Here is an 18,332-nt window from a genome sequence, read left to right on the forward strand (position 1 = left end):
CTCTAAAAATTCAGCCCTACGCCTCTGTAATTCTGGGGAGTAATCTGGAAAAAAGGAGATCTTCACACCGTTATGCATAACATTACCCAGATCTCTTGCCCCACGCATCAATGCCACTTTGTCGTTATAATTAAAAAATTTCAGGATAATTGGTCTGGGACGACCCCCCGTAAGTATGGGCTTAAAAGGGACTCGGTGAGCCCTTTCTATTGCAAAAAAAGCTGGGAATTTTTCTCTACCGAACTTTTCTATGAACCATGATTCTAGGAATCTTATCGGATCAGGCCCTTCGCACCCCTCAGGCAGTCCCAACATCCTTATGTTATCTCTGCGTAGTCTATTTTCTATTTCATCCATTCTGGTAAATTGATTAACTAGTTGTTTCCTCATGCTATTAACTTCTTGCTGCACTGGATACAAATCGTCTTCCATTTGGCTTATCCTTATTTCTAGCTGTGCAGTTCTTTCTGCTGCTTTTTGCATGTCCTGTCTGAACATTGACAGCTCCTCCTTCATACTCTTAAACTGGCCACATAGCTCTCCCAGTGATGTTTTGCATACGTTAACAGCTTGGAGAACCTCTCTTAAGGTTGGGTCCTCCTCAGTGGGGGGAGTTGCTCTCAACAATGATTCCGTATCTCCATGGGTTACCCCTTGACGTTTACTTGTATTCTTTGGGCCTGATGCGCCCGTAACGTTTGATGCTGAGGGTTGACCCTGGCTTTTTCTATCCACTGGGCCCCCTTGTTGCGGCTTCGCTTGTGCAGGTTGGCCCAATGATATCGATTGCTCTCCCTTTATTGGAGACTGGCCTAATGTACGGGTGTACCGCTCTAGTTTTGCTGCAGCTGCTTGGGCTACCTGTGAGTTCTTTTCTTTTGAGGAGCGAGGGTGTTGTGTCCCTTCACTCTCCGCTGGCACCTGTTCCTCTCCTCGACGCCTTGACATCTTTTATTCAGGGTCACTACCAAGATCACTGCCAAAATGGAGGCTAAGGTGGAGGCTTCAATCAGTGAAGCAGCACAGTTACAGCGGTAAAGACAAGAACAGTGTTATAGTCCAAAGAACCTTAGAGAAATAGGATAAACATTTCCTTAACACCTCAGAGGGAGCCAAAAAAAAAAAAAAAAAAAAAAAAAGGGATATGGCTGAATAAACAGCAGGGGTACAGATCATTAATTACTAAAAGGGAGGAAAATAAGCGGCTATTTCAGAAGCAACGTTACTTTGGAGAAGGAGAGAGTGTGGGCAGGATGTTGGCTCAGCTAGTAAGAACTAACTCCCCCCCATCTATAATCCCAGCGATTAAGTCCATGAATGGGAAAGTCCTCACAAATGGGAAGGAGATTGTAGAAACATTTAGATCTTTCTATGAGGACCTATATAAATCCCGAGGTCAGAAAAATAAAGATGATTTGGATGCCTTCTTGGAGAAAGTGAAACTCCCAAACCTCACACGAGAGGAGAGGGAGGACTTGGAAGCCCCCTTAACCTTGAGTGAGATACAGCAGGCGGTCTTAGGCATGGCTAATCAAAAATCTCCAGGGCCAGATGGCCTTCCGGTGGAGCTATACAAAAAATATAGTGAAATCCTAATTCCAGAACTACTTAGGACCTTAATGGGGGCAAAGTTAGAGGGGAGACTACCCGCATCCATGAGGGAGGCGACTATTATCGTTATACCTAAGGAAGGGAAAGATCCCCAAGAGGTAGCCTCGTACAGGCCGATATCACTTTTATGCTCGGATGCAAAAATCCTGGCTAAGGCCTTGGCAAATAGGCTAAATAAGGTAATTAAGAGGCTTATACATATAGACCAGACAGGCTTCATTGAAGGGCGATCAACCAGTATGAATATAAGAAGGGCTTTTTTAAATATTCAGGCTCCCCAGGTGGGGACGGGATCAAGGGCCATCTTATCCTTGGATATGACAAAGGCTTTTGACAGTTTAGAGTGGGAGTATCTGTGGCGTGTCCTGGAGGGATGTGGGTTTGGTCCCACATTCATCGGATGGATTAAAATGTTGTATAGTACCCCCACTGCGAGAGTAAGAATAAATAAAGAACAATCTGAATGCATAGAAATGAGTAGAGGGACAAGGCAGGGGTGTCCACTCTCCCCAATGCTCTTTGCCGTGGCAATGGAGCCACTGGCGATTGCCATTAGATCAGAACCAGGGATACTAGGGTTTCAAATGGAGGAGGGCAGGGAAGAAAGGATCGCACTATATGCGGACGACGTCCTCCTATTTTTAGGGGATACTGGCCAATCTCTGGTAAGGGCAATTAAGTTAGTGGAAAACTTCGGAGGGTTTTCGGGCCTAATAATAAACTGGGGAAAGTCAGAACTGCTTCAACTAGATAACCCAGGCGTGGGAATGGCAATGGGGATACCGCGGCTGGAGGTGGTGGAGGTAATGAAATATCTCGGTATATACTTAACAGCAGATTTAGAGCAGTATGCTGATAAAAATTTGGTCCCGTTAGTGGGTAAATTTAAGCGAAGCTGTGATGCCTGGAGCCGACTCCCACTGTCAGTAGCGGGCAGATGTAGCTTGATAAAGATGATATGGCTGCCACAATTGCTATATGTCCTGCATAATGCTCCAGTGTGGATAGGGAGGAAGTGGTTTAAAAAACTTGAGACCCTCTTCCGAAAGTTAATCTGGAAGGGCGGACAGGCGAGGATTCGACTCCAGGCATTACAGCAGCCAACAGATAGGGGGGGCCTAGCGGTACCTAGCCCCAGGAATTATTACTTAGCAGCTCAGTTGCAACATTTGGTGGGATGTGATCAGGAGGGGGAGGTTAATCCAAATGGTAGAATAATGCTGATAAGAGCCCCACATAAAACCATGGTGGAGGTACTGGAGGCAAGCTCTTTTTATCGTAAGGATCCCATAACAAATATGGTAAGCAAGGTATGGAGAACGGTAAAAAAGATGCTGGGGGGTAATGGATGGACAGAATACACCCCATTATGGGACAATATGAATTTGCAAGAAGTACGGTCAATTGGGAAAATCAGTACCTGGGAAAAGAAGGGCATAACTAGGCTAAGTCAAATTTATGATGGCAGCACTGTAAAAACATTCATAGACTTAAAAAGAGAATTCGGCGTACCGCAAAAAACATTTTATCGTTATTTGCAGCTTCGGCATGCATTGACAGCGCAGTGTGGCTCACAGATACCGGAATGGGATAAGATATCCCTTCCCCAGGAGATAATGAAAATAGATAAACCCCAGGGAGCTATCTCTGCCCTTTATGAATTAATATGTAAGACTACTGAAATGGAACCAGGCTTAGTTAAACAAAAGAAGAAGTGGGAGGAGGATATAGGTGAAATTACAGAGGAACAGTGGAAGAGAATATTGGAACTAGGACCATGGGTATCGGTCTCCCCGCCACAGAAAGTATCACATTTAATGTTGCTATATAGGGCCTATTTCACTCCTAAGAGGCTGTTACTATTTGGAAGAAGGACGGATGCCGACTGCCCTAGATGCCGAGGCCATGGGGATCTTATACACATGATGTGGAGATGCCCAAAGCTTTTTCGCTACTGGGATGGAATAGTAAAAATCATAAATAAAACGTTTGGGACCAAGCTGGACCGAGACCCCAAGACTTGTATCTTGGGGTATAGGAAAATAGCGGGGGAACCAAAAAATACCACGTTGGCAGTTATACGGTGTTTATTTCAAGCGCGGAAATTGATTGCGCAGAAATGGCAGTCTGATAGAGCGCCTCTTCTGAGTGAATGGACTCAAGTTATTAATGATTTAATTTGGAAAGAGAAAACTGTATATATACGAAGGGGAAACCTCAGAAGGTTCGAGAAAATATGGAGACCATGGTTGAATGAAATGGGATACCCACCTGATTGATAAAGGAAGGAAAAAAAAAAAGAAGAAAAAAAATTTGATAAATGGATACAGAATAGGATAATATAAAATTTATAGAGGGTAAAATCTAGGAGTTGGTGTTCAACCTTTAGGGAGGGAGGGATGGGCTGGGGGAGGGGGAGGGGGAGGGAAGGGGGGAGGGCGTGTTAAAATGCTGGGTGAACGGAAACAGAAAGCGCTAAAACACCTTAACAAAAGAAATATTATTGACACTGCTCTGTACATAATTTGTTTGTAATTTATGTAGCTTATACTATTACTCTCCTTGCATGAAGCAAAATAAATAAAAAGAATTTAAGCATTAAATGAAAATAAGGGGGAAAAAAAAAGGTAAGGGGAAAAAGAAAAAAAAAAAAAAAAAAAAAAAAAAAAAAAAGGGAGAGAGAAAAATGCAGATGATGGTTCAGCAGCCTAGATACCTTCACACAAGTGGTGATAATAAACTGGTTACTAATCTTGGGCACCCAGGCTACGGCCGCCGCTGTAAACAATATAACCTTTTGGCTGATCTCTGATGCAAAAAGAAAAAAAAAAAAAAAAAAGACACTTTGAATGGATTCTGTTGCATAGCCTGCCCCAGCAAGGAATATTCCAGTGGAGTTCAGCATAGCACATCTTTACTCGTGACCAACACCTAAGACACTGGCGGAAAAACTGAGGTACTCCCAGTAGTGGGAGGGGTTATATAAGGAGTGGACTTCCTGTCTTAGGGTGTACCAGTGTCCATCACCTGAAGGTGGCCTATAACCCACATAGTAACTACTATGGCTCTGTGTACTGTGATGTATGATAAAGAAACAGGATTTTAGCTTGCACATGATTGGATGATAAAATCAGCAAAGTTTCCCCTTATTTCAGAACTTCCCCTCAGATCTACAGTGACTGCACTTACAAGTGCACTTTCAAGTGCGCTTGCAATGTACTTGTAGTGCAAAGTGGATTTACCTTTAGTAAATAAACTCCATAGTTTGGTATTGGCTATTGTTTATTATCACAATGCCCCCCCCCCCCCCCCCCCATCAGAGGGTTTTATAGTAAGCTGATGTTTATTGGTCAGACTGGATAGTGCTTCTTTTTCATCTTGTGATAGATTATCATGAGAAGGGATTCGCTTTAGTCTCTGAATTTCTTGTGTGCTCATAGTAAGGAAACCTCCCAAATTAGGATTAATGCTAGGGGAAGGGAACATATTAGATTTATTTTTCAAGCCCAGAGGATCTCTGCCTTCACCTTAGTCAACATCATAGAGACTCCTGCATTCCTGTTAAAAGACTTACTTGGCTGACATCCCTTCTGGCTTCAGATCCTGCTTGCTGATTTACTATGCTCCCTGGCATTTGGCTTGTCTGACTATCTGTTACGGTTCCTGAACTTGGGCTATGTTTTGACTACGTTTGTTCTATTTACTTTATTATTAAACGAGTGTGATTTAACTGCACTTCTGTCTCGGTCTGATTTCATGGTTTATGACAGTAGGTAAAGGCCATGAATTCAGAAGATACAGTCAATCTACTTGTTTGTAATTTTGTTTCCAGACTGAATTAGCAAGATCACCACATAGATCAGTTTGCCATGTCGTTACAAACGCTCCTGAGTCACACAGCTCACCTGGAATCTCCCACTGTGGCTGCTCCGTTACAACCTGTGTTGCAGACCGTCCCTGCTGCTGCGTCAGTCTCTGCGCAGGTGACCGCCTAGAGTATTACCTCTATATATGTCTGGTTCCACTCCACTTCCCCGGCGATTTGGGGGCAATCCTGTCCAATGCAGAGGGTTTCTCAACCAGGTTGAGATATACTTTGAGATGGAGGAGTTTCCAGGAGTTTCCCATGGACAGAAGTAAAGTAGGTTTCATGATATCTTTGCTTTCTGAGAGAGCCTTGGTCTGGGCAAACCCTCTATGGGAGGTGCAAAAACCTGTTGTCTTGAGTTACCCTGAGTTTTTGGCCTCCTTTAAAAGGATAATTTGATGTTCCCGCACACTCCGCTTCTGCTGCCAAGTGCCTCATGTCCATCAAACAGAGTACGAGAACTGTTGCCGACTATGCCATTGAATTCCGTACTCTGGCAGCAGAGGTTGCTTGGAACAATGAGGCCCTCGTGGCTGCTTTTTCTCATGGTCTCTCGGATTTCATCAGGGATGAGGTCTCTGGAGTCCGTTAAGACCTTTGAGGGTCTCAAGGCTGCCTTTGTTTCTGCTCCTGTGTTGGCACATCCTGATCCTACGTTACCTTTTATCCTTGAGGTTGATGCTTCTGAGACTGGAGTTGGCGCCCTTCTGTCTCAACATCCTACCTCTGAGAGCACTGTGCATTCTTGTGGCTACTTTTGCAAGAAATTGTCACCTGCGCAGTGCAATTACGAGATTGGTGACAGAGAGCTGTTGGCGATCATTTGAGCCCTCAAAGAATGGAGACATCTCCTCGAAGATACCACTGTGCCGGTTCTCATTCTTACCGACCATAAGAATTTCACATTCTTGTCTGAGGCTAAACAACTCTCTCCCAGAAGGGCGCGATGGGCTCTTTTCTTGTCCAGTTTCAATTAAATTGTCTCAATCTTACCCGGTACTAAGAATGTAAGGGCTGATACCTTATCACAACAATTTTCCTCTACTTCCAAGTTAGAGTCGGTTCTGGTTCCTGTGATTCCTTCCTCCGCTTCTCTGTCATTGTGACCGGAGAGAGCGACGAGGCAACATCTCCAGAAGAGAAGAACAGAACAGAAGAACAGAAGGCCAGAAGACAGCGGTGACAGAAGACCGGGTCACCGCTTGTAAAAGAGCTAGAAGAAGGCGCGGTGGCCCAGCAAGAAGAACCGAAGAGGGGGACAAAATCCCCGAAGTCGGAAGAAGAGGGCGGCGGCGAAGAAGAAAGCCGGGCTCCTCCGCTAGTGAATGAGCTAGCAAAAGAGCAGAAGATAGTGGAGGAGTTCAGCGAGAAGACCCCCGAAGACGGAAGAAGACCCCCGGAGCAGTGCAATAAACTATTTTAACCCTTGTGTGTTGTGTTTTTTTTTACTTTTATTCACAGGTGAATGGGTAGGGGTACATTGTACCCCATACTCATTCACATAGACCCCGACAACCAACGGCCAGGGTTGTCGGGAAGAGGCCCTTGTCCTCATCTTTTTTTTTTTTTTTTTTTTTTTTTTTTCTTTTTGCATCAGAGATCAAAAGGTGAATGGGTAGGGGTACATTGTACCCCATACTCATTCACATAGACCCCGACAACCAACGGCCAGGGTTGTCGGGAAGAGGCCCTTGTCCTCATCTACATGGGGACAAGGTGCTTTGGGGTGGGGGGGCGCGCGCCCCCCCTTCCCCAAGGCACCCCCCATGTTGAGGGCACACGGCCTCGCTCGTCCCCACCCCCTTTCCTGGCAAGCTGGGTAGTGTGCTCGGATAAGGGTCTGATATGGACCTGGGGGGTACCCCCATGCCGATTTTTCGGCGTAGGGGTTCCCCTTTAAGTCCATACCAGGTGACGGGGCCAGCAACGCCTCCTTCGCTGGCCCCGGCTACCTGGAGATGTGCTCAAAATGAGCGGACTTTCCTCCGCATGTGTGGGCGAGTCCGTTCATTTCAAAAGTACGGCGGACTTAGTACGCCGTATTAGTCTGCTGAAAAAGTGCCGTGTGTGGGCAAGTCCGGCAAGTCCTACGTGTGTACGTGGCATTAGACAATTGACACTAGGGATGAGTTGGGTTCAGTCTGAATTCAGTCCAAACCCAGTTGGGTAGAACCCATGGGAAGCTGTCACATGATTGCATCCCCACCGACCGAATCAGCTGCAGTTGGGGCATTCCCAACCCTAAGCCTAAAGGTAAGGGGATGTTGGTGATATCATTGACCTAATATGACCACAGTTGATCCCTGGTTGTCACTATAAAAAATTTTACTATTGGAAGATTTTCCCTTCATTTCTGCTTGGTGACAACTTATAATTTTGAATTTTCGCCTTCCAGTGACTATGGTCACCAGGACAAGCTTGGAGAATGAATCTCCCTAGTAGGATATGGGCAGTAATAAAAACTTTAGAGAAGTTCTAAATCTTCTCTACTCTATACAAAGCTATGTAAAAAAAAGTTTTGTTATTAGTTACATTTTAAGTGTTTAGGACTCTTTATTTCAGAACAACATCTAAGGCTCCATTCACACCTAGCGATTTGAATTGTGGGTGGAATCGCCACAATTCTGCCCGCGATTCTAAAAGAAGCTCTGCTCCTTGGCATCGCAAATGCATCCCGTGTTTTGCCACGATTTGGATTTGCGGGCAGAATTGCGGCGATTCCGCCCCTGATTAAAATTGCATAGGTGTGAATGGAGCCTAAATAAATTGCTCTATCCCAATTTTTTTTTCATGAAGGTTTTGTTTATTAACCCCTTTGCACCTAAGTGTAAAACAAATATTAATTCCTAAGCACAATTTTGCAACTTTGACATGTGTTAGTAAAACTGTACATATCATCACAACTACTTTGTGTATCCTGGTAGGTTATACCTCGTTTTTTAAGGACAAAGTGGGCTTTCATTTGGGGGTAAATGGTAATGGTTATCTCCTGATTTTTTTAATTATTAATAAATAATATTAATAGTATTAATAAAACAAAATAGTAAAAAAAAAAATATATTTTTAAATTTAGCTGTATTTTTCTTGCTACTACCATAACCTTCCACCACCAAAGAACAACCCAAATTAGATTCCCCTGCTCCCGACAATCGTAGGGATACCATGTATGCACATGTTAGCTGTTGTTTGTACCCGTAATACAGCCCAAAATCAATAGTGTGCATTTGTTTTGTTTTTATCCTATCTAAAACACATTGACACGAACTGACACTGATATCCTGTACCAAAAAAAATAAAAAACGCTGACCTAGACCCAAACACTAACCCTTGCACTGGCCTAGATCAAACCTTGATCTAGGTATTTTTTTATTTTTTTATTATTATTTTTACACACGCTTTTTTTTTCCTGTAAGGAGAGAGCGAGATATACGATGTATCTCTCTCCTCCATTCACAGAGAGAGAGAAAACACAGGGGTGGGCTGCACAGTGACTGATCACTGTGATAGCCAATCCATGGCTATAAAGGTGATTAGGTGACCTGGAATCTGGAGTTCCATGTCCCAATTGTTAATATGGGACCCAGGGCTCCCGTTGAGACCCCGGTCTATGTGCTGGGATCGCGTTGTGTGGCACGCTCCCAGCACAAAGGGAGATACGTAAATGTGCGTCCCTACGAAAATAAGTCCAGTGCAGTATGGCCTCATATTTGGGTACGCTCAATGTAAAGAGTAAAACAAAGTGACTTACAGTACAAGAAGACTTAGCAGATTTCTTTTCAGAGAGGCGGAAAGGGCTACAATCTAAATGAGGTCAATGCGAGGGAATATCAGCAACAGAAGCACCTGAAATAAGTATCTGCATCTAGTATCTAGCCTTCAAGGCTCTAATAAAGATAACCATTTTTTTCTGTCTTTGTTGCTTTTGGAAAGTTTTCCTCACTTTATGTCTGGTGAAACATTCTCAGACATACAGGAAGTGACGGTAAATCTCTCTAAGGCTGGGTTCACACCAGTGCAAATTGGATGTGGGTTTTTCCGCATCCAATTCACACAGCAGGAGAATGTGACCAGCTCTCTATGGAGACGGTTCACATATCTCCGCAGTGGCTCTGGTGCGATTTGCACAGGAGCCCTGTGCTTCTTTTGGCCCGTTTCAGGTCCAAATTCAGCCCAAAATTCGGGCTGAAATCGGACCTGAAACGTTGAATGCGAGGGCACACCGGACTCCTGCTGTGAGCCATTGCTTGCTCGTATGTGACCCCAGCCTAAAGGTGGGTTCACACTATGAGAAAATGTGTATACACAACTTTAGGCAACCTATTCAGACTTTGCAAACACAATTTTCCGAAAGGACAAACTCCAAAATGTTCTCGCACGTGAACAGACGATTTACGTTTACTGTATACTGTTGTTGTATTATTTTTTTTATACAAGAAAAATCTGATACAGGCATACCCCACTTTTAAGTACCCAATGGGGTTTATTTACTAAAGCTGAAAATTGCAAAATCAGGCTCACTTCTGCTAGAAACCAATGAGCTTCTAACCCCAGCTTGTTCAATTAAGCTTTGGTAATAAAACCTGGAAACTCATTGGTGTCTATGCAGAAGTGAGCCTGACTTTGCACCTTTCAGCTTTAGTAAATAAACCCCATTGTGTACTTAAAAGTGGGGTATGCCTGTACAAAGACAGCGCATGATCAGAAACAATAAGCAAGAACAACAAAAAAGCCTTTGTCATGCGAGAATTTTCGTACATTATTTCCTTGCTCGGTTTCGACTTGCTGTGAAACAACAAGGAAAATAGGACAAATGTTTCCCTGATTTTCTCATAATGTGTACCAGCCTTAAAGCTGCCCACAGTCACTTTGAATTTCAGCTGATTTTTTTCTTAAATAAGCCTAAATTCGAGCCTTGGGTGTCCCTGCAAGCGCTATTTGGCTTAGCAAAAGTTCATTTAAGAATCTACTTTAAAATCGCCATTTCTGATGGAAAATTATTAGCTGCATCCTATCAGCCCCCAGACCTCCATTGTATTCAGGCAGTTGCGGGTGCCACAGTTCCCTAAATATAATAGCCGGCAAGGGAGGTTCTTCCATTCACACTGTTAAATATTGTGACAGTGCTTAGCCCTTCACGGTATGAGTTTAGTAAACTTATATAGAGATGACACAGGATTCTCAAAGGTTCAGTTGAAGAAGCTCAACCATGTGGATTGACCATGTACAACCATGTAGAAAGCTCTGTTTTAAATTTTCTCTCCGGGTTTGGTAATCCCAGGTTGGGGCCTGGAGCTTGATGATTCTGAAGTGTCTTGGGTGGAAAGGAAGCTTCAATCCCGTGTCCAGACTTTGTGAGACACCTGCAGCCTGTGTGAATGCACAGATGTTCAGGGCCGTTATAAGCCCAATCAGGGCTACAGCAGTTGCAGTTGTCTGCCATTTGGACACAGGCTGTGTGTGAAGGCAATGGTGTGCTCCAGCCAGAACGGGTGATTTGCTCGGGAGACAAGACCCCATGTTGGGGACTTTCTGCCTAAAGAACTGGGAAAGTCAGGACAGCTACATTGGTCTGGAGGTACTGGGAAAGCTGAGGTGACTAGCAAGTCCAGGGGGCTGGAAGAAGTTTGAGTTTCCGAGGACTTTGTTAGGACCTGGGATGCTGGACAAACCCTATCAGGGGGCCAGGAGTGGGCCTGTACAGCAAGGTGCTTCAGCCAAGGCTGAGTGAGCCAGAAGGGCCCATGATCTGGGACAGCGGTTACCAACCAGTGGTCTGTGGACCACTATTGGTTTAAATGAAAATTGTGGTGGTGTCTAGGGGTTCTGCTGCAAATCAACCTTGTTGCGGATGTATTCCACCCAGTGTTGTTTCCAATGTTGTTCTCAATGCAGGTTGACAGTCAATACTGCCTCCTCTGTAGTTCCAGCTCCTCTGAACTCAGAGGGAGGTTCCAGGAGTAGTGCAGAGAGTGGGAGGTGAAGAAGAAGGGGACTTGCAATGGCAGCGCTGACCACAGACTGTGGGAGGGAGCATGGAGCTTGAGCACATGGCTGGAAAAGGAGGTGAGATCCAATAAGGAGTCTGGGTAAGGCAGCAGTGTGATGAAAAGTGAGCATTGTGGGGGGGTTGGGGGCAGAGAGTCGGAGCATTATGTGTATAAGGCAGCAGTGTTGTGTAGGGAGAGGGGGGCGAGAGCCAGAGCATCATGTAAATGAGGTATGTAAAATTCATGTTAGCTGTTTGCGGAATTCAAGTTTGTGAGTTTAGTGGTCTGTGTGGTCTGAAAGGCTGGCGAGCACTGGTCTGGGAAACCAGAGAGAGCAGCCATGCTACTTACAGGAGAGCCAGATTGCTCTTCATTTTTGGTTATCACTGTTTTGTGAAAAACTGAAATCCCCGGTGGGGGAAACCTTATGTTGTACGACTTTCTTTTTTCCTTTTTAATAGAAGTAGGCTACCAGGCCCTTAAACACAGTTCGGACTGACATGGACTTCACTAAAAAAAAAAACGCATCTACCACTGGGCTAACCAACCCCCATATCACAGTATTGATGAGGGAAATGAACTACATCACCAATCTTGTCTCGAAATATCACCGCTCTGCTCCTTCCCAAGACCTCCGGCTCTTTAGGTCCCTCGTCACCTCCTTATATGCTCACCTCCAGGACTTCTTCCGAGCCCAGAATGAATGGACTTCACGCAGAATTAATGTTTATGATGTTTTGCAGGATGATTGACTCAATTAACTGCATTTTTTTTAAAAACACATCCATGTAGTGTGTAGAAGTCTATCTATACCTCAGACCAGGGAGAAGGACATTTGAGGAGTAATGAGAGACAGAGGGATTTGGTTCCATAATCAGGGACAGTTGAAGGAATTATGATGAAGCTGTAACTAGATATAAAATGAATGACACATGACATGCAAACTCTCAATTTTGCTGATCCCCTGTCTTTGATTAAAACCGGTTGCCATTTTACCACCAGACTCATCTTGTACAATGAGACCTGTGACATTCGGGAAGATTGGAAGGAGGCAGTTAAGAAGAAGGATAGAAGAGCAGCAAAGTCACTCACCTGTCCCTGCTCCCCTCTATTCTGTCCTGACAGTACGGCTTGTGATAAATCCTCTATCTGCTGAAGGATGGAAGACATCAGTCATGTCCTCTAGCATAGCGTGCTGTGACACAGTTGCTCAGGTTTTTGCTGTCTAGATGAGAACCAGTCCCAAGGCATTTGTATCCATAGATACTGTAAGTTACGCCTTGTAATATTTTTTGTCCTTGTGTTGACAAAGTCTTAATTATAGTGTGGATATATAGTGTCAAGCATCTGTGTAAAACAAAGTGACTTACAGTACAAGAAGACTTAGCAGATTTCTTTTCAGAGGGGCAGAAAGGGCTAGTACAATCTAAATGAGGTAAATGTGAGGGAAAATCAGCAACAGAAGCACAGAGAGAACTAAGTATCTGTGTCTAGTATCTAGCCTTCCCAGCTCTAATAAAGATAACCATTTTGTTCTGTCTTTGCTGCTTTTGGAACATTTTCCTCACTTTATGTCTGGTGGAACATTGTCAGACATACAGGAAGTGAGGATAAATCTCTCTAAGGCTGGGTTCACACTAGTGCGAATTGGATGTGAGTTTCTTCGCATCCAATTTGCACAGCAGAAGAAAGTGACCAGCGCTCTATGGAGCCGGTTCACATATCTCTGCAGCAGCTCCAGTGCGATTTGCACAGGAGCCCTGTGTGTCTTTTGGTCCATTTCAGGTCTGGATTCAGCCCAAAATTTTGACTGAAATCGGACCTGAAAGGGTGAACGCGAGGGCGCACCGGACTCCTGCTGTGAGCCGCTGCTTGCTCATATGTGAACCCGGCCTAAAGGTGGGTGCACACTATGAGAAAATTTGGTTGTACACAACTTTAGACATCCAATTCAGACTTTCCAAACACAATTTGCCGAAAGGACAAACTCCAAAATGTTCTCGCACTCCCAACCGCAGTCTTCGATCCTCTAACCAAAACCTCCTCCTCGTTCCCAAATCTCGGTACAAATCAAAGGGGGAACGGAGATTCGCTGTCCAAGGACCACGGTTATGGAATGCTCTACGAACTAACATCTGCTTGGAAGAAAACCACCAGGTCTTCAGGAAAAAACTCAAGACCTTCCTTTTCTAGAAGCTGGACAACAAAGCTCCTCACAGCGCCTTGAGGCGATTCAGTTCGCATTGTGCGCTATACAAATTATTCATTCATTCATATAACAGATGATTTATGTTTAATGTATACCATTTTCGTGTAGCACTGACCCCCGAAGGAGCGGCTGATTTAATTGGGCTTACCATTACCTTCTTGACCTCGTGTATGTCTAGGGGTTTCCCAAGTTAGATGGCCCAAGAACTGCAGAGACTGACGCCAGATCCGCTTAAAGGATTTTTATTTGCAAAAATAGTAAACGAACACAGTCTCTCAAAGTAGGGTTAGAGGGTTTAGGTAGGAAGGTCCAGGTACTATTGAACTAAGTCAAATAGACAAAAGAGTCTCTCACATTAGGAAATCCAGATAATAGCCATTCACTGCTGGATCCTCACCCTTATCGGATAGTCCTTCTTTCACCAGGCCTAGCAACCAACAGGGTTCTTAAATCAAATAAAGCCTCTGCCACAGACTTGTTGTAGAACACTTGAATAAAGTCTCTGCCACAGACTTGTAGAACACTTGAATAAACTGAAAGATGCAGACAACTCAGAGAACCCTCGTACGGTACCAGTATCTTGCAGCCGGTCCGGCAATACCATACGAGATCAGATTCGCTTGGGGTCTTTCAACTTAGCCTCCAGGCTCCTGCTGAGAAGCCAACCTTTGTGTGGCCTTCTCCCGAAGAGTCCTCCCCTGAATGCCTCTACAGTTGCTGGGCCTCTCCACAAACCGTGACGGCACCAGACCACCTTCGAATCCTTCTTTCAGTTACTTTACCTCGGGCCAGCCAGCCCCGAGACTTGGAGTCGGGTGAATCCGCACCCCAGGCCATGAAAGCCCTGGGGGCTGGACAGAATGGCAAGGACAGGCAAATTGGCGTACAAGTACGTTCGTTTAAAATTGCCACCGTACCATCGCGTGCGCGCCGGCGTTGGCACAGGCGCGTGTCGGTCAGGACCCTCGTGAGTCCAGTCGTGGGTCCCTCAGACTCGATCGCCACGGGGATACCCACGATTGTCTCACGGGAGGCTGAACGGGAGATGCGGAAGTAAACAGCATCTCCTCATTCTGCCTAGCAACAAGTGACACTTATCTTTGCTCCCTGTGATTGGAGCAGAGATCAGTGTTCACTAACACAAAGCCTTGCCCCCCACAGTTAGTAACCTGCCCCTAGGACCCACTTAACCCCTACACTGCCACCCCCTGGTTAGCCCCTTCACTGCCAGTGTCATTTACACAGGAATCAATGCATTTGTATAGCACTGATTGCTGTATAAATGACAATGGTCCCAAAAATCTGTCAAAAATGTCCGATGTGTCCTCTATAGAGGTCGCAGTCACAATAAAAATTGCTGATCGCCGCCATTACTAGTAAAACAAAAAATTATTAATAAAAATGCCATAAAACTATCCCCTATTTTGTAAACGCTATACATTTTGCGCAAACCAATTAATAATAGCTTATTGCGATACCAAAAATATGTAGAAGAATACATACCGGCCTAAACTGAGGAAAAAAATATGTTTTTTTTAATATATTTTTGGGGGATATTTATTATAGCAAAAAGTTAAAAATAATGAGTTTTTTTCAAAATTGTCACTCTTTTTTTCTTTATAGCGCAAAAAATAAAAACCGCAGGGGTGATCAAATACCACCAAAACAAAGCTCTATTTGTGGGAAAAAAAGGGCATCAATTTTGTTTGGGAGCCACGTCACACGACCGCGCAATTGTCAGTTAAAGCGCTGCAGTGCCGAATCACAAAAAGTTGTCTGGTCTTAAGCCAGCAAAATGGTCCGGTCTGAAAGTAGTTAAACACAGTTCTGACTGACATAGACTTCACAAAAAAAAAAAAAACGCATCTGCCACTGAGCTAACCAACCCCCATATCAGGAAATGAACTACATCACCAATCTTGTCTCTAAATATCGCCGCTCCGCTCCTTCCCAAGACCTCCGGCTCTTTAGGTCCCTCGTCACCTCCTTACATGCTCTCCTCCAGTACTTCTTCCGAGCCCAGAATGAATGGACTTCACGCAGAATTAATGTTTATGATGTTTCGCAGGATGATTAGCTCTGCAATTTTTTTTTTTTAAACAAAACAAACACCTGAAGTGTAGAAGTCTATACCTCAGACCAGGGAGAAGGACATTTGAGGAGTATTTAGGGACAGAGGGATTTGGTTCCAAATTAGGGATGAACCCTCCAAATCAGGGACAGTTGGAGGAATTATGATGAAACTGTAACTAGATATAAAATGATTGACACATGACATGTAAACTCTCAATTTTGCTCAACCCTTGTCTTTGATAAAAAACAGTTGCCATTTTACCACCAGACTCATCTTGTACAATGAGACCTGCGACATTCGGGAAGATTGGAAGGAGGCGGTTAAGAAGAAGGATAGAAGAGCAGCAAAGTCACTCACCTGTCCCTGCTCCCCTTTATTCTGTCCTGACGAAGACATCGGTCCTGTCCTTGTCCTCTAGCATAGCGTGATGTGACACAGTTGCTCGGGTTTTTCGCCTGATCTAGAGAAGCCGTCCCAAGGCATTTGTATCCATTTGTATCCATAGATACTGTAACGCCTGGTAATATTTTTTGTCCTTGTGTTGACAAAGTCCTAATTATAGTGTGGATTTTTAGTGACACGAATCTGTCTTGCACACCATACTAGAAATGTGACTTGTGCCGAATCCAGCTGCACGCTGCCTGGCCTGTCACCGGTGATTAACCTCTGCTGTTGACTTTGTGTTTGAGCTAGTATATCGTAAAAAGGTGTCTGGTATGTGCCTGTAATTGTAAGGTAATGGAGAACATAATCCAGAAAATACATTACACAGGTGAATTCCTCGAATAAAGATAATATAACCCTTAATCTACCGGACCAATACAAAGTCTAAAGCAGCACATAGACATGAGATGACAATCTCCGCGATGTGCATTTTCAGGTAAACCAGATCGGCTCTAGTGCAAAATCGCAAAATGTGAGTAGGCAAGTGGAAAATTTGAGGGCTGATCTATTGTATATAGTTCTTTTTTTCTAATTATTTTTTAATATATATATATATATATATATATATATATATATATATATTTTTTTTTTTTTTTTATTATTATTACTTTTTTTTAATGCAAGGTCTGCTTATTACATACTAAAAATTTTATTATTACTATCATTAATATTGCTACTTTTTTATTTATTTATAATTATTATTATTATACTAATGTAGCAAAGTCTCTGGCCCTACCCAGTCTAATGAGGACCTCCAAGGACAAAGATAGCTGACATCCTTCAATGTGTAGTGGATTGTAAGGCATAGTGGAGGCAAAGATGGTGAAAGTCATTGGGCGCCAGACACTTCTTGGATATAAAAGAGGTTTTATTTCTTTTGACAGTCCTTTTTGTATTTTTGGGGGAAAGAGGGTTAGGGCCAGGACACCCTTAAGTAGTTTGTAGATTCAATTGGCAGACTCCCGAGACTTCAATAGGAAGACAGCCGTGCAGGGAAAGGCCGCAAGAAAGAAGCCACATCTGCACATGCAGGAATGCTGTCTCCTATGGTAACAGTCTTTAACAGTTCCTAACTCAAACGTAACAGTTCCTTCAGCTTCACTACAACTGCCTCTTGTAGTTCTTCAACACTTAGCTCCCAATCTCTCACTAGACCCATTGATTCACTGACTCTGAATCCCTTGAGCTCCTCCAAGGAGGTGGTATCTTCCTCAAGCGTCACCCACGCTTCTCTGCTGGGTCCCTAGCTTGGCACTCCAGATACTTCTCAAGCTTCACCCCTGCTAATCGGCGAGGTCCCTGGCTTGACAAGCCTGCTCTGCAAGCATCTCCTCTGTGGGTTAGGCACTTGACTTGATCACCGCCTGAAGTTTCCCGATACTCCACTGTGCCTGTTCAGTGAGAATGTGGTTTCGGGACTTGCTTCGGTTACTCACTGTGGTCCCTGGTAAAGGTGGTTGGTCCCTTTGTGGCAACAGCTTCCCTCCTACGTCCTACAACTGACAGGTTCTCTGGCCAGCAGAACCATCACTACTGGTTGGACTGAAAGCCGCAATCCCAACCCTGCACTGCTCTCTTTACTTCTGGATAGACCCTAACACAGAATAACAGCCAGATGCCCCGGGATAGGCCCAATCCCCGGGCCTAGCAGCCCGGGGCGTACGACACACGTCCACCCAGACAGTCATCCAGGTGACACAGAACATAGATCACCTGACCTTACCTGAATATATAGGTTCTCCTAGCAGGCCATGGGATTCAAGAAAACCCCTGCCCATTGGCTGAGATACCCCATATACTCATAACCTGACCTTGGGTTGCCCTTCTTGTATCTAGTACCACCAACTATCCGGCCACCTAGTGGTAGAAGAGAAAAGTGCAACAAGGTCAAACTTAGGGAGAAATCAATAGATCTCTATCAATCGACCAAGATAACTACTCTTTGCTATTAAATTTGTAAGTAGCTCCCTGGGTGCTACACTGAAAATATTTTTTAATTATTTTTTAATACATTTAAGTTTAATTACTCTCTCCCGTCCGGGCAATTTATATAATTGGCTGGACGGTTAAATCCTAGGGGCGGGAGAGTGTAGTATAACGTCCTCCCATTTACACTGCTTTTTATTTTATTTTAATTAT

At 44.2% G+C, this 18,332-nt stretch overlaps 1 protein-coding gene across 5 annotated transcripts in view; it reads right to left on the bottom strand.

The window, feature by feature from the left end:
* Positions 1-16,362, bottom strand: part of LOC143997622 (uncharacterized) — a 238,961-nt gene extending 222,599 nt beyond the window's left edge. For 2 of the 5 annotated variants that reach the window (XM_077493318.1, XM_077493319.1), the window contains exon 1: positions 16,107-16,362. In XM_077493318.1, the coding sequence (XP_077349444.1) occupies positions 16,107-16,252 (146 nt within the window). In that variant the 5' untranslated portion in view covers positions 16,253-16,362. Of the gene's footprint in view, positions 1-12,558; positions 12,716-16,106 lie in introns of those variants that run through there. The other 3 variants (XM_077493321.1, XM_077493320.1, XM_077493322.1) reach the window with 3 other exon arrangements.
* Positions 16,363-18,332: the final 1,970 nt, after the last annotated feature.

Source organism: Lithobates pipiens, unplaced genomic scaffold, assembly GCF_037356315.1.
Source record: "Lithobates pipiens isolate NorthernLeopardFrog02 unplaced genomic scaffold, aLitPip1_a1.2 Scaffold_19, whole genome shotgun sequence".
NCBI lineage: Eukaryota > Metazoa > Chordata > Amphibia > Anura > Ranidae > Lithobates > Lithobates pipiens.